Source organism: Macrobrachium nipponense, chromosome 15 (genome assembly GCF_015104395.2).
Source record: "Macrobrachium nipponense isolate FS-2020 chromosome 15, ASM1510439v2, whole genome shotgun sequence".
Classification (NCBI taxonomy): Eukaryota; Metazoa; Arthropoda; class Malacostraca; order Decapoda; family Palaemonidae; genus Macrobrachium; species Macrobrachium nipponense.
Genome location: NC_087208.1, coordinates 29,056,440 through 29,073,771, shown reverse-complemented (window position 1 = coordinate 29,073,771; position 17,332 = coordinate 29,056,440). Strand labels below are relative to the sequence as shown.

General features: G+C 38.6%; 1 protein-coding gene across 3 annotated transcripts in view; it reads right to left on the bottom strand.

Moving 5' to 3' along the window:
* Nucleotides 1-17,332, bottom strand: part of LOC135227060 (structural maintenance of chromosomes protein 6-like) — a 287,005-nt gene that overhangs the window by 167,665 nt on the left and 102,008 nt on the right. For all 3 annotated transcript variants that reach the window (XM_064266876.1, XM_064266875.1, XM_064266877.1), the window contains exon 10: nt 11,425-11,628. In XM_064266876.1, coding sequence (XP_064122946.1) covers nt 11,425-11,628 — 204 coding nt within the window. The remainder of the gene's footprint in view (nt 1-11,424; nt 11,629-17,332) is intronic.

Here is a 17,332-nt window from a genome sequence, read left to right as displayed (position 1 = left end):
CAGTTTTGAAATCCAATATGGCGGCTACGTTTTGCATGGAAGGTTCTGATCAGTGACGGCCACCATCTTTCCCCAGCCTTCCCAGCACTCATTTGAACAATGTTAGCGTATATATGTAACGTTTATTGATCTTACTCAAGATTGCAGTTGTAATCAGCACAATAAAACATTTTGTTGCCTATATTAGTGAAAGTATGAAACTTGTTATTCCCGGGGTTATGGTTTGAACTGAATTCATTCTTACCTTGTAATCGGTGGTTTTTATCCTTACTGCCATCACAACTGAAACTCCACAGTGCTTATTTGATTGTTATTATACACATTTTGGTCTCAGTTCACTCCACATTGCACTTTAAACCCGTTGCTGTTCCTGGTTTCTAAGCGGGCGCGCCACAAACACAGTTACGAACAGCAGACGACGAACTGCAAAGTTTTATTCCCTAAATTGTTTACTTTACTCGTTATTTAGTTTAAATTTACTTTGTTATTTAAAAATTTTAATTTAATTCATGTATATTATCCCTTTTTTGCAACCAAATTACCCCGAAAAATTACAGATATTTCTAAAGTAGATACAATCAAATATTTCTAACGTTTTCGTACATCTGGCTGCCGAAAACCATAGAGGAACGACTACGGAAAAGTGCATAGAGGAACGACTACGGAGAAGTGAATTATATACATATGTTTTTTTTTTTTTTTTTTTTGCTTTTTTGTTTTTGCTAGCACTTTTCATTGATTTCAGTCTATATTAGTATTTTGAATTTCTTTAATAATCGTATGCCAGAAATAAATGTAACCTTTAATGTTTGCATGCTAAGAATGGCAAAATCATCGTTGCCACATTAGTGGAGGCTTTACACATACACCAGTCCATTATTATAAACTGTTTCCATGAATTCTAGTTGTCATAGTATTGCAATAATGATAAAATTGCTTTAATATTTATGTATATATACTTCCAATACATAGCCTAATTTCACCAATTTCAACGTTTTGTGTGTAGTCTTATACCCAGTTTGGAGGGTCAACACATACCGAATGCGATGGCAGAGAGAGAGAGAGAGATAGAGAGAGAGAGAGGAGAGAGAGAGAAGGAGAGAGAGACGAGAGAGAGAGAGAGAGAGAGAGAGAGAGAGAGAGAGAAGAGAGAGGCTGCATAATGGAGTTTTTGTCTCTTGGTACAAGGACAAGTGTCGTTATTCTTTACAATTAGTGATTCACGATACCCTTATAAATTACAGCACTGGGTGTAATGCACTATAGCAAAATCTCGTTCTGTTACGAGTGTTCGTTACAGAAATAGGTATTGCCCAAAAATGTGCTTGCACTGTCTCTGAAACCCATAGTAGACATGCAGCTTAGTTGTCAATCAAGTTTTTATAACCAAGTATTTTTTACAACCTAGCTATTGAATAAATTTGTATTTTTCTCAGTCAAAACATATGCCCCTCAATGCTAACTTTCCTCTTTTAACGACTTTCTGGTCATTGCAAATTCGGCCCCATAATTTCTTATGGTGCGAAAACAGACAGAGGCCCAGGGACCGAAAACGATTGTGTCACACTACGGCGGTAATCCGGCAGTAAAACATCTTCATATATCCAAAAAGTAAATAATAAAGATATATATACGCATTACGATTATAACAATTACATGAATAGCTGATAACAATCTGCATGAATAACTGGTAAACTGTTCTGCAAGACAGTTGAGTATAGCAATTATTTACAATAGGTACGAAAGTCAAGATGTCGTGACGTCACAATACAGGACTTAAAAGAACGTTCTAATTCTGAAAAATAGTTACTTAAATTTGAGTCAGAGTCGAGTTACTTTTTCAATAACGAATATTTTCAAATTAATTATCATAAATATGTAAAATATTGATGTTTTACTATTTATTTAAGGGATTTTGACGTAGGAAAAATCTATTTCTGGGGGAAGACCTGTGACGCCCTATGAAAAATCCCTGTTATTCATTTTTCCCAGTATAAATAGCTCTTACATATACCAGAGAAAAAAGCTAACAAAGTTATGCTGAGGTTACTACCCCCAGCGCGATCACCCCAGGGGGTGTCGGTATAGAATAGGGGCGTTCTGTTACCACAAACCACAGGGTTTCTGCCATTTAGATGATTCCCTGTCAAAATCCCTCTCTTCTGGTGTGAGCCGTTACAACGGAATCCCACTACTCTTCCCCACACGCCACTATTACTACTACCCCAGCGCCATCTTGCATTCCTGATTAGATCTACAAACTTGGATTAGTCAGGGTGGGAAGAAATGTTAATAGGGGCAGGGTTCATAGGGCGACACAGGTCTTCCCCCAGAAATAGATTTTTCCTACGTCAAAATCCCTTTTCTGGTGTCGACCTGTGTCGCCCTATGAAAAAATACCAGAGAATGTTATACAAGTTTGAGTATAAAATATATAAAACCAGGTTAATGATATCTAGAGTAAGAATTATAAATAGTTTACTATTTAATCTTAACATTATATCTTAACTTACTCTTAGCATTATATCTTAACTTATTATTTGTAAAAAATAATTTATTAATATATCCATAAACATAATATTAATGCATATACAATAACTAAATTGTACAAAATATGAAGTTATTGGTCTCGATCATGAGTGACACAGACCAATCAAAGTAATATACTAATAATCAATAGCAATGTTAATTATATACCTATGTATAACATCATATATTAATTCGGAAACGGGATCGACAACAAACGTTTCACCGGGTCCGGAAACAAGGTATAGTGGGGAGTGTAAGCGAGTCATGCAGAGGGAGATAGTTAAAGGAATAGTCTATTCAAAGGTTTCTAAGGAGAGCCATCAGTCTGTTCTTCATGAACCACCACAATACCAGCTGCCACTGCTGAAAATTCAAGGGCCTGTAAATTCTTTAAAAAAGTGGCGCTTGAGCATCGTTGGGGACTTTCAACCTGTGTACTTTCTTAGGTCTTCAAACTTCATATTTTGAAAACAACTAGTTGAAGCGGTCATTGCCGGGATATCATGGACATGTGGAACTGAATCTAGGTTGGCTTGTTTAACAAATAAATAAAGAATCTGTTGCCTAACTCCTCCTAAAGTTATCGTACCCCCTTTTTCTCTAATAAAGGAGAGCCCGTTGTTATTTGAGATGTTCTGGTCATAAATGTTTTAATTGTATGAACTGGACATAATGATTCATCTTCTGGAGGAGGAATAATTTCCCAAGGAGCCCACCTATTATGTGGATCCTCATTCTTTGCTAAAAATAGTCTATCTGGCGAAAGTAAGACTCTCCCAGATTGAAGGAAATTGACATGTCCTGGATTCTAGAAAGTGCTGACAATTCAGATATTCTAGCACCCGAGGCCAGAGCTACTAAGAACAATGTTTTTCTTAGTATTGCTGCATAAGAACAGTTATCATTGTCCAAATCTGATGCCAGTTAAGGACATCATTTAAGAACCATGATATCGATTGAGGACGGTTGACCGGTCTCAAACGTGCACATGCTTTTGGAATAAATGAGAAGTATGTGTTTGATAATTTAATAATGAATCCTATTATGAAATCTTTCTTAGGGCAGATTTAATTGTGGTAATAGTACTGGCAGCTAAGCCTTTCTCATGTAATGATCTAAAGAAAGAAATTGTAAGATTCTTATCCATTTCTTGTACATTGTTATGTAAAAACAGCTAGTTTTTTAACTGCTGAGTTACATTGTCTAATTGTAGAATCTCTTTAATCCGATTCTACAAATAGAACGTTTAACGGATCTACATTTGCTTCATTCTGTGCCGCAAACTTCATGAAGTCCATAAAGTTAGGGCATTCAGAATTCTTGAGGAAGCTGACACAGTCTGCGTTTGTACTGTCTGTGTTAATTTCGAGGATGGAGTCTTCTGAGGTTTGAGTTTCATTCATGATAAGTGGGTACCAATTGTTCTTCGGCCAATTGGGTGCCACTAGAGCCAACTGGCCTTTGAATAATCGTAGCTTGTGAAGTACCTTCAATAGGAGGTTCGCTGGTGGGAAGAGATAAATCCTTTCCCACCTGTTCCAATCCAGAGACATTGCATCGATCGCGAAAGCATTGTTGTCTATGTTGGGAGCTACAAAGCAGGTCAGCTAATAGGAATATTGTTATCATTACATGATTCAATTTGTTGGATTTGGGACCTCTTCTGTTTATGCAATGGACGACTGTAAGGCTGTCCGATACAACTTGAATGTGGATCTTCTTGGACGGTTGTAATTTCTCAATGTCAGGAACACTGCCATCACTTCCAATACATTTATGTGGAATTGACTGAATGTTTGTGACCATGTCCCTCGAACTTTCTTGAGGGGAGAATATCCCCCCCAGCCACTCAGGGATGCATCTGTGTGGATGATCAAAGATGGAGAAGGAAATTGTAACGGAACTGATTTGGATAGGTTCTGTTGTTTCGTCCATGGAACAAGCCTCTTTTTCAGAATGTCTGGAATTCTTGAAACTTCATCTCTGAGTTTGAGATTGGCTATTGAACTCCCGACCTGATTGATATCTTTTAATCTGGTTTTCAATAAGACATCTGTCACTGATGTAAATTGAAGGGAGCCTAGGATTCTCTCCTGTTCCCTTCGAGATGACCGTCGTTTTGCTACAACGCGTTTTGTAGCTTTCACTATTTCTTTGACCTTTTTGGGTGGCAGAGATAGTTGTGATTCTTCAGGTCCCACTGAATTCCTAACCATTGAAACTGGGATTGTGGAGTCAGTCTGGATTTGACCATATTCACCTGAAATCCTAGAAATTTTAGAACTTTGGATGTTGATCTTCGACATTCTGCTTCGTTGTCTTCCCAAATTAACCAATTGTCCAGGTAGGCTACTCCTTTTCTGGCTATTGGAACGTGATAGTAAGCGTCTGTAAGATCTATAGAGGTGGTGACGGTCCCACGGGGAGGTAAGGCCCGTACCTGTGAGATTGACAGCATATGGAACTTGTCGCAGTGAATATAGGAATTTAGCCGAGACAAGTCCAGGATTACTCGTCTTTTGTTCGAGTCCTTCTTTGGGACACTGAACAATCGTGCTTGGAATCTTATGCTCTACACCCTCTTTATGGCACGTTTCTGAAGAAGCTCCTTTGTATATTCTAAGAGGTCCTCTGTTGTCTTTTGTAAGAAGTTGACTGGAGGGGGAGGGCCCTTCTCCCACTTCCAGCCTAGACCTTTTGATATTATACTGTGGATCCATGGACTGAAGGTCCATCGACCCTTGAACAAGTACAGTCTCCCTCCTACCTGGGAGATTTCACTGGTTGGAATCTGGTCTAGTTCCTCTACCTCCACGGAATCCTCTACCCCTAACTCTGCCTCGCAGTCTGGAGCCTCTTCTGGCTCGACTACTCCCAGCATGTCTGCTATATGGACGAAAGGCACCTCTCGTCTCATATGCAGGATTATATGCTGGGGAAGCCACAACTTGCGATGAAGTCGATCGAAGGTTGAGGTTCCGAGGATGGTTGAACCAATACATATTGTTGTGGTGGTGTTACTTTTGAGGTGGACGGCACTGCCTGCATATATCCATGAGGACAGGCCAACTGGTAAGGGTTATCCCTTCTAGTCTTCTTTTTAAATGCTTGTTGATGAGGAGACACATCAAATTGGCATTTCATAGGAAGACCCCACCTCACTCTCAGACTTTGGTTAACCCTAGCTGCTTCGTGCAATATGGAATTTACTTCCTCTTTGGGGAAGAGGTTTTCCCCCCAAATGGATGATCTAATGAGCTTATTGGGTTCATGTTTGACTGTAGCTCCAGCCAAAACATGTTTCCTACAAGCTCTTCTTGCACTTGCGAACTCAGTCAGGTCTGATTGAAGAGTCTGTAAAAGACTTTTCGTTAAGACCCGAAGGACTGGTTCGTCTTCGTATGTTGTGGCTAGCAACTCCGCCGAGGTGACGGAGTTGATAGTCCTGGCTAACTTTGTCTTTGCCTCAAACTCCCCCTTGATCAAATATTTGGGGAGTTTGGGCAGTCGTTCGGAGAACAAGTCCGAAGCACAATCCGGTTCTAGTTTACCAGCCGTGAACGTTGCCGGAGCATTTACCCAAATGTCTGCTCCTGAGGGCAAGAGCAAAGATGTTGGCTCTGTTTCCCTCAGGGCTGGAACTGGTTTGTCATCATAGATTGCTTGCAATGACAACTCCGCCACCTTGGTTGTACATGGTGACGGAAGACCATCCGGGGTAACAAACATTGTATACTTTCCCTTGTGTGGTGTCAATTTGGTATTGACACAATTCAGTTCTGTTAGGAAACGGACCCAGGCAGCTTGGGCCTGTTCCCTGGGAAAGATCACTGTTTCCCTTGGTACTTTGTCTATTCTGACTAGCGCATGTTGTGCTAGTCTGACAAAGCCCAGGAAAGGAAACTTCATACCGGCTGGGAATAGCTCGTAGTCCTCTATTGGTCTTGTTCCACACCCTTCTATAGTCAATCTTCCTTCTACGAAGGGAGCATTTAAGGCCAACCTCCAAGGGTTTTCCTTATCGAAGGGGGGAAGCTTTGAAGTATCCGGAACCATCATTGATAGAGCTGGTGTTCCGGATCTAAAGAGGCCTGAGAGCATTTCCTCAATGGGCTTGATTCTCTCCGTCAATGACGAGAGAGCCTGGTCAAAAGGTGTTTTTTTTGGCTGGGATTTTGTTGGGGTATCCTTTATGGTACACTATCTTCCTGGCTACACTCAGACTAAAACATTAAAGGGTCTGCAAAGGTTCTTTTTGTAATCCAAGTGTTTCTTGTGATGTTAAGACATTTGGGATGATACTTCATCTGTGAACCTGGAAGGGAACTCGAAAAGAATCTATTTCAAATATTGAAACTGTATGAGAACTACAGAAGTGTCCATTAATAATTTAATGCTGACTGACCTCTAATAACAACTTGTTTTATATCACTAAAGGGCTGCCAATATGCAGGACCCTCAATTCAAGTGTTCTGTATCAAATTGCTCAGTTCATTTTATGCCAGTTGGTATGGCTCATGACACCTACATGGGTACAGTCTTGTGAAGGGAAAAAAAAAAATTGTTTGGTTGACAGATATGTACCAAACTTGTAGTATGCTACTGGCAGCAAGTCTTAAGGATGAAATTGCTCATTTATAGGGTTCAGTAGGAAAGGGGAAATTATGCCTTTCCAGCAAAACTCCTGAGCAGATATGTAACACCCTATTTTTTCTCAGATCAAGATTAATGTTTGGGTCAAAACCCAGTAATATCAGTCCCCACTACCTACCAGATTTAACCTGCAGAGGAAACATGAATTTTTACATAGGGGAGACATTCTTACTATGAAATATAAGGAGGGAATTGCCAGTGGAATGACCCTGCTGAATCCAGATGGACCAGGTAGTCACAGGAGAAGCCTTATAGAAGGAATTTTATCCCCATTTACAGCTATCAATGCTGAAGAGGATCTTTTCCCCCAAAAGGGATACAAGGATCCATTTGACTACAACTGATATTACTATATTTCCAAGGGGTATTGTAACTTACCCAGGACTTCTGCCCCTTTAAACAAGTAGTTACAGTTCGGTTGCTGAAATCCAGTCAAAATGTGCAAGCTTCCCCAAACGGCACACACAGCTTGCAGCATTTGATCAATTCTGTAAGGAAATTAGGATCCTCTCCCCAAAAAGAATACAAGGATCCACCTGAACCCAATGAAAAGGACAACAGTTTCAGAGAGTTATACTAATTCACCCAGGACCTCTGCTTCCTGGGGAATAGGCAGTTGCAACTCAGCTGTAGATACTCTATCAAGTTACACAAGCTTCCCCAGAAGGGATACACAATTTGATCAATTCTGTAAGAAAATTATGAACAACAACAGAAAATGTCATTGCCACAGAATGGCGATGTATGAGCAACATGATGCATTATTCCGAAAAGGAATTTAAGTTAGTCCAGTACACTCCAAAGTGTAAAAGTACTGTATCCTGAAACCCAAAAGTGAGAGGGGATGCAAATGCTGCCCAAATAAGGTCAAGTGTTGGAATTATGACTGTAAACCACTACTGGCCAGTTCTGAATGCAAAACTTCAAATCAAAATGTGATAGGGGCTCTAATACTCATCCCTGATGATACTTATGATCCTTGGTTAGAAGCATCAGTGTGCATTTTCTCTCCCTATAAAAAATATCTAATTAATGAGAGAAAAACTATAAATAAAGTTGTACATGTGAAAGACCACTAACAGAAACAGTCTTCTTACCTGTGTCTAAACCATTAAAAGCTATAGAAAACATCCTTTACTGGGACCAAAGTTGCTCACCTAAGAGTTCCAGCCTTCTGTCCCTTCATTTTCAAAATCATTAATCTTGTAAAGAAAGATCATATGAATTTTGTAGTGATTCAAAGACCAGTAACAATGGCAAAATTAAAACCATTTGCTTCAGTCATCCCAGTTTTAGAAAACCCCACCAAGGAATGGACAATGCTACAACTCCCTTCTGAAGGGAAAAAGTCTCCTTTATTTATAGCTACACACCAATTTAGGAGGCCTATGAGAAGACTCTCAGAAGCAACAGCCTCAGCAGAATTTCATACTAGGATCCACCTCTTTAGTATTATATCCTCTACACCTTGCTGGAAGTTGCCAAACAAAGTCTTCCAAAATGTTCCAGAGCAATTGTTGCTGTGGCAAGCATCCTATGACTTTCTACAGTGGTGCATAAAAGTGCAAACGGAAACATTGGAGGGCTCCAACTAGTAATTTCCCAATGTAACTTCATTACTACATAATAACCCTTTCTGTACGGACCTGATTAGGGAGTTTGTTGTGGTTAAAAACTTAACGAGCAAGCTTGCCAACAGAATCTAGAACATGGAAAGCCACTGACTCCGGGGCATTTCCTTTGTCTCCTCTTCGAAACGGCAGAAGATCCCGATGGTGAAGCGAAAATTTCCATCATACCACTATACGCTCTTACCGATCACACTCACACTGAGCACACTCAGAGAAAGAAAAAGTAATAAGAATAATGAAATGGATAAAAAAAATGGGCAAACTGAAAACCGGCTTTAAATCAGATAGACAGTAAACACGTCTTATCTTAAAGGCGGTAGGAATATAACTGGTGGGTCACAGGACGCCGAGGGCATTCTGGGTATACATGCCCTGTGACCTGGTATAGATGCCAATAGTCCCTGGATCTCACAAGTGTAATTTTAATTCTACCAGTTTCCAGCTTGGCGCTAGTAAATCCTAATGTTAAGACCGAAGGTTTGTTCCGTATATGAACAGAGGGGAATTTAGGAAACAAAAATAAAAAACTTCCCCTTACCTAACCCAAAAGGGTAAGCTTATAGTCGCCCCAAATGTTTTTTCCTCAAAGAACAGGTAGGTGTTCAGAAGGGATGATGCCTCACAAAAGGACAACAAGGTCCAAAGACCTCTTATAGGAAAAAGATGAGCAACAAATGGAATGCCTATCAAAGGCAGAGGAAGAGGTGGATACCCATAGGAATGGTATGGTTGGGGGTCAACTTCAATGACACCACAGGCAATTGAAGTCTTCCCTTTGGGGACACAGCAATAATTTTGAATGGGCTGGGGTGGAAACAGTCTCACCCCTCCCCCTCCTGTAAAGGGACTTTTTTTAAAAAACCAGATTCCTCTTTGGAATGTTATGTGCAGAAAGGCCCTGTCAATGGGAGCCATAGAGAAACGTGTGGATATTTGCCACCAAACACATCTAAGTGTCCCCAAAAAAGATTACTCCAAATGAAGAGTGATCCTAGACCTATCAACATTGAACAAGCACTTTGTTTACAAAACTTTCTAATTAACTACCATTGCCCTAGTGTGTTCAATTGTTAAAAAAAAAAAAATGTTTTGGGGTTGTCGGAATTAAAATTCAAGAGCTTTCTGTCACCTGTCAATTTCTTTGTAAACCTCCTTGAAGACTAGACAGCGACTACCCTATCAAAAACCAGGTTTTGATTTAAGAAAAACCTGTTTTTGGTAGTTGCTGTTGAGTCCTAAAAACCCACTTCCCTGATGAAAAGACATGGGATTTGGGTAAGGGATCATCCTGCAATGATCAACAGAAAGGAATGGAATCTTGGTCAGATTTTGGTCGTATGTAAACAACATGATGGTGTGTGTGCACATAACCACTTCTTCTTCTTGCAGGTTTGATGTAGTAGGTAAACTGGGTATTAGCATTCACTGAGGATATACAGGCAGTCCCCGGGTTACGACGGGGGTTCCGTTCTTGAGACGCGACGTAAGCTGATAATTGTTGTAAGCCGGAACATCGTCAAAAATCCTAAGAAAACCTTCCTTTTAATCCTTTGGGTGCATTCAAAACTATGTAAACTGCATTTTTATTGCATTTTTCATTAAAAAACCTTCAAATATAGATTATTTTGCATTTCTGGTGTCATATTCCTTCTGCCAGATCAGTGTTGTAGGCGTTGTAAACCTGGAACATGCGTCGTAACCTTGGAAATAATTTCCGATGAATATAATTGAAAAGCGCCTTAACCTCGGAACGTCGTAAGCTGAAGCCGTCATAACCCGGGGACTGCCTGTATAATGTTTATCATTACGACACAATACCAGGCCACAGGACCAGTTAAAACAACTCTGACATTTGTCTGATCACTATGGAGCTTCGGATAGACCACTGAAAGGGTAATCCTTGAGGATGAGACAAACTACCCAAAACTGGTTTTTCCTATGTCAAAACCTGTTTTTTATTTTTCCAGACTTGGACACACCTCATGTGTAACAGAACCTCAAAGTTGAGGTGCAATTATATGTTGCATTAATTTGTGTTAGAGAAGTCTAACAAATTCACCAAACACACAAATTAATTGAAAATACATATTTGTGGCCATGTGCTGAGGTCATGGTAGGTGGTACAGAGAAATGTTTAATGTTTAAAAAGTCAAAATGTACTCTGCAAATTTCAGTAAGTAAAATACCATGAAAGTTAGTCTCCTATATGCAAGAAAAATTGATTCCAAGCACCAACAAATATGCATGATCTGTCTCTCCTTTATAAATATAATTTTAGTATAAACACAATATACACTACCATTATTTTAAATACTTCATGCATACTTCTACAATAAAAAAATGTAATTAACAATCTAGAATTCTGTAAATGTTAATGAGAAAAAATACCAGATAATGTTAATGACAGTAATCGTCAGCCTTATCATAAAAAGGAAATTATCAAAATTCTGCAATGAATATCAATACAGATTTTTTCTCTTGATCTAATTACCATTTCATAAGCACTTGATATTGTTAAAAGATGCACAAAGAAAAAAATACATTCTATAACTATCACTATCAAGAATACAATTAAAGATAAGCTGTTGAAATCTATTTGAACAACACTTACTCAGTAAAATCTCTCTCAATAGTCAATTTGAGGGCTTCAATTTCACCGTTAATAACCTGAATGCGACGTACATGCTTGTCTATCTCCCTCTGGACTGCTTTAAATTTTGCTTTAGCCGTGGACTGTGCAGCACTTTTTCCCTTGTATGAAGCCCTTTCTACTGTAATTTTGTTAGTTAAATCTTCAAACTTCTGCACCAACTCTCTGTCACAAAGAAAAAAAAAATTAGTTTTTATTTCTCATGCATTCATTATTCAAACAGAAGATGCTCCAAGTCACTTACTTCACTAGTATAAATTGAACAAGAGGTGAAGGTTAGAAAAAACACAAGAATGGTATTTTTACACTAAAAATTCATAGCATTAATGGAGAACCTAACATCCATAAGGTAACAATGGTTAAGTAATAGGTAAAAATAATGAGCCAATAAACAGTGTTGTGAACCATGATAAAATGCAATAGTGCTTGTTCAGTGAAAATACCGGAGACTTGAAATACTTTACTTCAGTCTCTATCTCCCACTCAATATTAAATTTTAATTTTCTCTTTCTTCCATGAATTATTGAATTTTCATTTTCTCTTTCATGAATTATATATCTTCTCTGACTACTACTTATGAATGAAAATCTACTAAACTGTTGTATTATTAATAAACTTTACTGAGAGATAAACAGGCAATAATATAATTCTGTCTCATGATTACTATATCATTTGCTTTCAATCCTCTTTTAACTAAGATTTTATCAATCTTGCTTGAAATTCTATCGTTTGTTCACTACAAGTCATTAACCCCTTATGGATGGGTAACATACATAGTACATGTATATGTTCACTTTTAGCTTTGGGGCACATTCCAGGCACCATTCATATATGTATTTAAATGTGCATTTAATAGAAAAATACATTTTATTGTTATTTTGCTGTTTAGATTAAGCACACCCCTTAAGACTGGGCAAAATTTAATAATGGCTAATAAAAAAAAAACCATCAACGGAAAGAGGAATCTTGTTTCACCACTATTATCCCTACATTAAGGGGTCGGTTGCCTGATGTGCCTTCTCCATTGCCTTCTACCCAAGACATCATCCTCCACCAAACCTCTTCTCTCCATATCTTCTTTCACTTCATCTCACCATCTAATACTCTGTCTCCCTCTCATTCTTCTTCCTCTAACAGGTTCTGCCCAAGCCCTCTTCACGCTCTCCTTGTCATCCATCCTCAACACATGCCCATACCATCTCAATCGTGACTCTCTTATCACCTCTGTAATCTTTACTAAGCCTTTCTTTCTTATTTCATCATTTTCCAATCTCTCAAGCAGCGGTAATCCCATAATCCACCTCAGCATTCTCATCTCTGTTCTCTCAAGCTTTACTTCCTCTTTTCTTCTTGGAGCCCATGTTTCTGCTCCTTACATTAACATGGTCTTATCACTGTGTTATATATCTTGACTTTTAGCTTGATTGGCATTTTCTTATCATATACCACTCCAGCTACCTCTCTCCACTTCCCCCATGCAGCTTTTATCCTACTGCCAACTTCATCCTCACATCCTCCCTCTCGGCTTAAAGAAGGTCCTAAGTATCTAAAATTTTTTGCCTGTTTTATAATCGAGCCTCTTCTTTCTTGTATCACTATTCTGTCTCTATCTTCCCTACTGCTCAGCAAATTCTGTTTTACTCACATTCACCTTTAAGCCAACCCCCACTAAAGACTCCCGTCACTCTCAAACCCTTCTCTGTAGGTCCTCCTTATTTTCAGCAGTAATCACCAGATCATCGGCGTACAACAACTCCCACAGCTCTTCATTCCTGATCTGTTCACTCAACACTCCATGACCAGCAGAAAGAGGAATATGTATATGCCTATACACATGGTATAAGGAAAAAAATTCTAGAAAATTTTCTGTACCTTCCAGGGAAAATTGAAAGTGAATGTTTCCAACTCTAGGTGGGGCCTCTTTCCTAAACGATAGTCATAAAAATATGCTAATTTTACCAAATTATAAGTATTTCTTTTCTATTTCTTTATTCTATTTTGTAAAATTATAATTACAGCTCACACAATATCATAATAGATAAGAACTAAAATCAGTAACAAATTCTGAGTATATATTCACTGTAATATGAGATGTCATTGGATGGGAATTTTGGACATCTCAAGGCAAACTGAACTCTCTTTCCTGTGCCAATTAGCTATTATAGCTGCCATTAAAGTTGCCACAAGTCATTTATGGCCCATGGAAGTGATCTGAGCACTCTTCCCACAAAATTTATTCAAAATTTATGGTGCAAAATTTTGAACATACATGTATGTTACCCAGAATTTACCTCAAAAGTAAAAGGAAACATATAAGTATGTTACCATCCATAAAAGGTTACTGCAAACATGACATTTTTGTATGAAAATAATGTTGTAATTATACTTACCCAGTAATTTCATAGCTAAAGGTTTCTACAATCAGCAGCCAGAATTTTAAAAATTCCTGGGTCGAGCTATTTTTAGCAGCTAGGTGATGAGCCCCACCCACTTTTGAGGCAAGAGGAAAAACTAGCAAACATGGCTTCAATTTGTTTATGCCTAGGTTTATGCATGGGGGAGGGGGGGGGGGCAACCATGTATAATTACAGGCAGTCCCTGGTTATCAGCAGGGGTCCTGTTCTTGGCTGCTGATAAATGAAAACCGCCATTAACCAAAACTCAGTGATTTATGGCGTTTATGGTGCTGATATCCAGTTAATGGCACCAACAACTAGATAATGGCACCCCTGTTAGGTATGTTTGGCACCATAACTATATTATTGTCACCTTGAGGCGCCGATAACTGGAACATGGCACGTTTTGGCGCCATAAATCACCAATTTTATGGCGCTAGACAAGCACCATAAAACCAAATCGCCATTAACTGTGTCTGCTGATAACTGGGGACTGCTGTACTAGGTAAGTATACAGGCAGTCCCCGGGTTACGACAGGAGTTCCGTTCTTGAGACGCGTTGTAAGCCAAAAATCATCGTAAGCCGGAACATTGTCAAAAATCCTAAGAAAACCTTACTTTTAATGCTTTGGGTTCATTGAAAACTATGTAAACTGCATTCTTATTGCATTTTTCATCAAAAAAAAAACTTCAAATATTGATTATTTAGCATTTTTTGGTGTCATATTTCCTCTGCCAGATGAGCATTGTAGGCATCGTAACCCTGGAAATAATTTCTGATGAATATAATTGAAAAGCACCTTAACCTTGGAACATCGTAAGCCGAGCCCATCGTAACTCAGGGACTGCCTGTAATTATAACTTTATTATAAAAATGTAATTTTTAATTAGGTAACTTAACCAGTAATTACATGGTTGATTCCCACATTGACAGGAGGTGGGATACAAGAACATTCCTATTCCAATCACACTCAAAGATAATGAATCGAAAATAGAAAATACTAGCATTCCTTACCTGATAATTAAACTGCTTCAGGAAGATACTGCCTCTGGATGGCGCTCATTTATCCCATAGTGGCAAGGCAGTAAAGCCAAGGGTCACCCAATATGTATATAGTGGGTGTCTTGTAGCAAGGATGACTCCAATTGCTGACAAGGACAACAAGTTGCCACTGCCCAGGGCAAAGTACATAACAACAAAAAACCAGAACAAATTAACGTTACTTAATCCCGCTAAAGTTAAAATGTACACTGCTACCAAACCAAAAATAACTGGAGGGTACTTCAATACATAGTACACCCAGACTTCCATCAAATCCAACACCACAATTCAAGGCAAAGAAAGGAAGGAAGGGATGCTTCCTATACTTCCTCCCCCAATACCACGCCAGCCACAGAAATTGGCCCCAATGTACTGCAATTATCACAGACAGTTTTGGCTTCCTTGTGATAATGTGATGCAAAATCCATCTTACACCTCCAGAAGGTCGTTTGCAAAATTTTAGAGACAAGTTTATTTTTTCATATATGAATAACACTTTTTCATATTTCAGAGATTACACTTGTTTCCAAACACTATTATTTTTTCTCAAAAGATTTTGCAATTTATATATAAATAGTAGAAAAATATAGGAGAGAAACCAGAGAGGGAGGAAGTAACAAGAGGATTGTATTTTACACTTATGGTCAATGTAGCTTTATTTTTTACTCGATGCTGACGCACAAAACACACACACACACACAGAGACACCCACAGAGAGAGGAGAGAGAGCAGAGAGAGAGAGAGAGAGAGAGAGAGAGAGAGAGAGAGAGAGAGAGAGAGAGAGAAAAAAAAAACAAAGCTGTAAGAAAAATTGTTTGCAAAAACATCTAATTTTTGTAGATTTTAGTCCAAATAGAGATTCACAGTGGAAATTATTTCACAGTGAAATAATTTCTATTGTGAATCTATTAGGCCTAAAATCTACAAAAATAATATGTTTTTGCAAACAATTTTTCTCAACAGCTTTGTTCTGTGTGTGTGTGTGCGTGTGTTTTAGCATCAAGTAAAAAATAAGATAGAGTAAAAAATAGTTACATTGACCGAATGTGTAAAATACAATCCACATGTTACTTCCTCCCCCTCTCAAGTTTCTCTCTCCTATATTTTTCTACTATTGATGTATAAATTAAAAAATTATTTTAGTAAAACTAATAGTATTTGGAAACAAGTACAGGCGGTCCCCGGGTTACGACGGTTCCGGCTTACGACGTTCCGAGGTTACGACGCTTTTTCTTAAATATTCAATGGAAAAATCCGTCCTGGGTTACGACGCTTTTCCCGAGGTTACGACGCTGACGCTTCCGACGCTCCGAGTTAACGACGCTTTTAAAAAACGCATACTATGATAAAAATCCTTTATAGTTTAGCACAGTATATTAATAAAAATAAGTTTCTGGTTAGATTACAACAAAAATTTTGAGATTATGATGATTTTCGACACTTTTTATGTTGTATTTTTCTATGTTTTTTAGTGACGCCTCATATGCGGAACTAGTTTCCGAGCGAATGAATACATACTAGTTTACATATAACAGTCCAAAAGCGCAAATAATGAAAAAATCATTGCTTGTTTCCAGTAATAATAACAAAACGAAGTTTCTGGTTAGATTACAACGCAAATTCCAAGTATCCAAAGAGAGACATTATCCAGTAATTTGATCAGAGAGAGAGAGAGAGAGAGAGAGAGAGAGAGAGAGAGAGAGAGAGAGAGAGAGAGAGAGAGAGAGAGAGAGAGAGGCGTCTTCCGACGCTCCGAGTTAAGGACCAGAGAATGTGTTCGTTTCGTTAAACCGGACTCCCTGACTCATGCCAGTAAATGTTTTGTGATACTAATAATATAAGCCTATTTAAAAATACGTTTACTTTAATTAGTCTATATGATACGTAAATAGTAATCAACTGTTCTTGTAGCCCTCAATATTTGGCAAAATCGAAGTATCCAAAGAGAGACATTATCCAGTACGTAATTTGATCAGAGAGAGAGAGAGAGAGAGAGAGAGAGAGAGAGAGAGAGAGCGAGAGAGAGAGAGAGAGAGAGAGACGAGAGAGAGAGAGAGAGAGGAGACGCTTTGGCACAATGGTCTCGGGGTTTTTATAGCTTCCTTCTGCTTGATGATCGTGGATATTGTAGAAGGTGGATTTCGACCATACTCTGTTTGCCAAATCGACGATACGAACGCCACGTTCATGCTTTGCTATAATTTCATGTTTTGCTTCCATCGAAATCATTTTCTTGGGTTTTTTTCTTATCACCTGCTTTGTCTTTAGCTTTGAGACCCATGGTTTAATAATAAAATAGACAAAATAACACGAAAAATAGGCGCAAATACAACGAACTAAACAACGACGTGTTAACATGCAGCACCAACAAACAAACAGACTGAACGCCATTTATCGGTCGCCTATACAACTAACACTCATCGCAAAATCG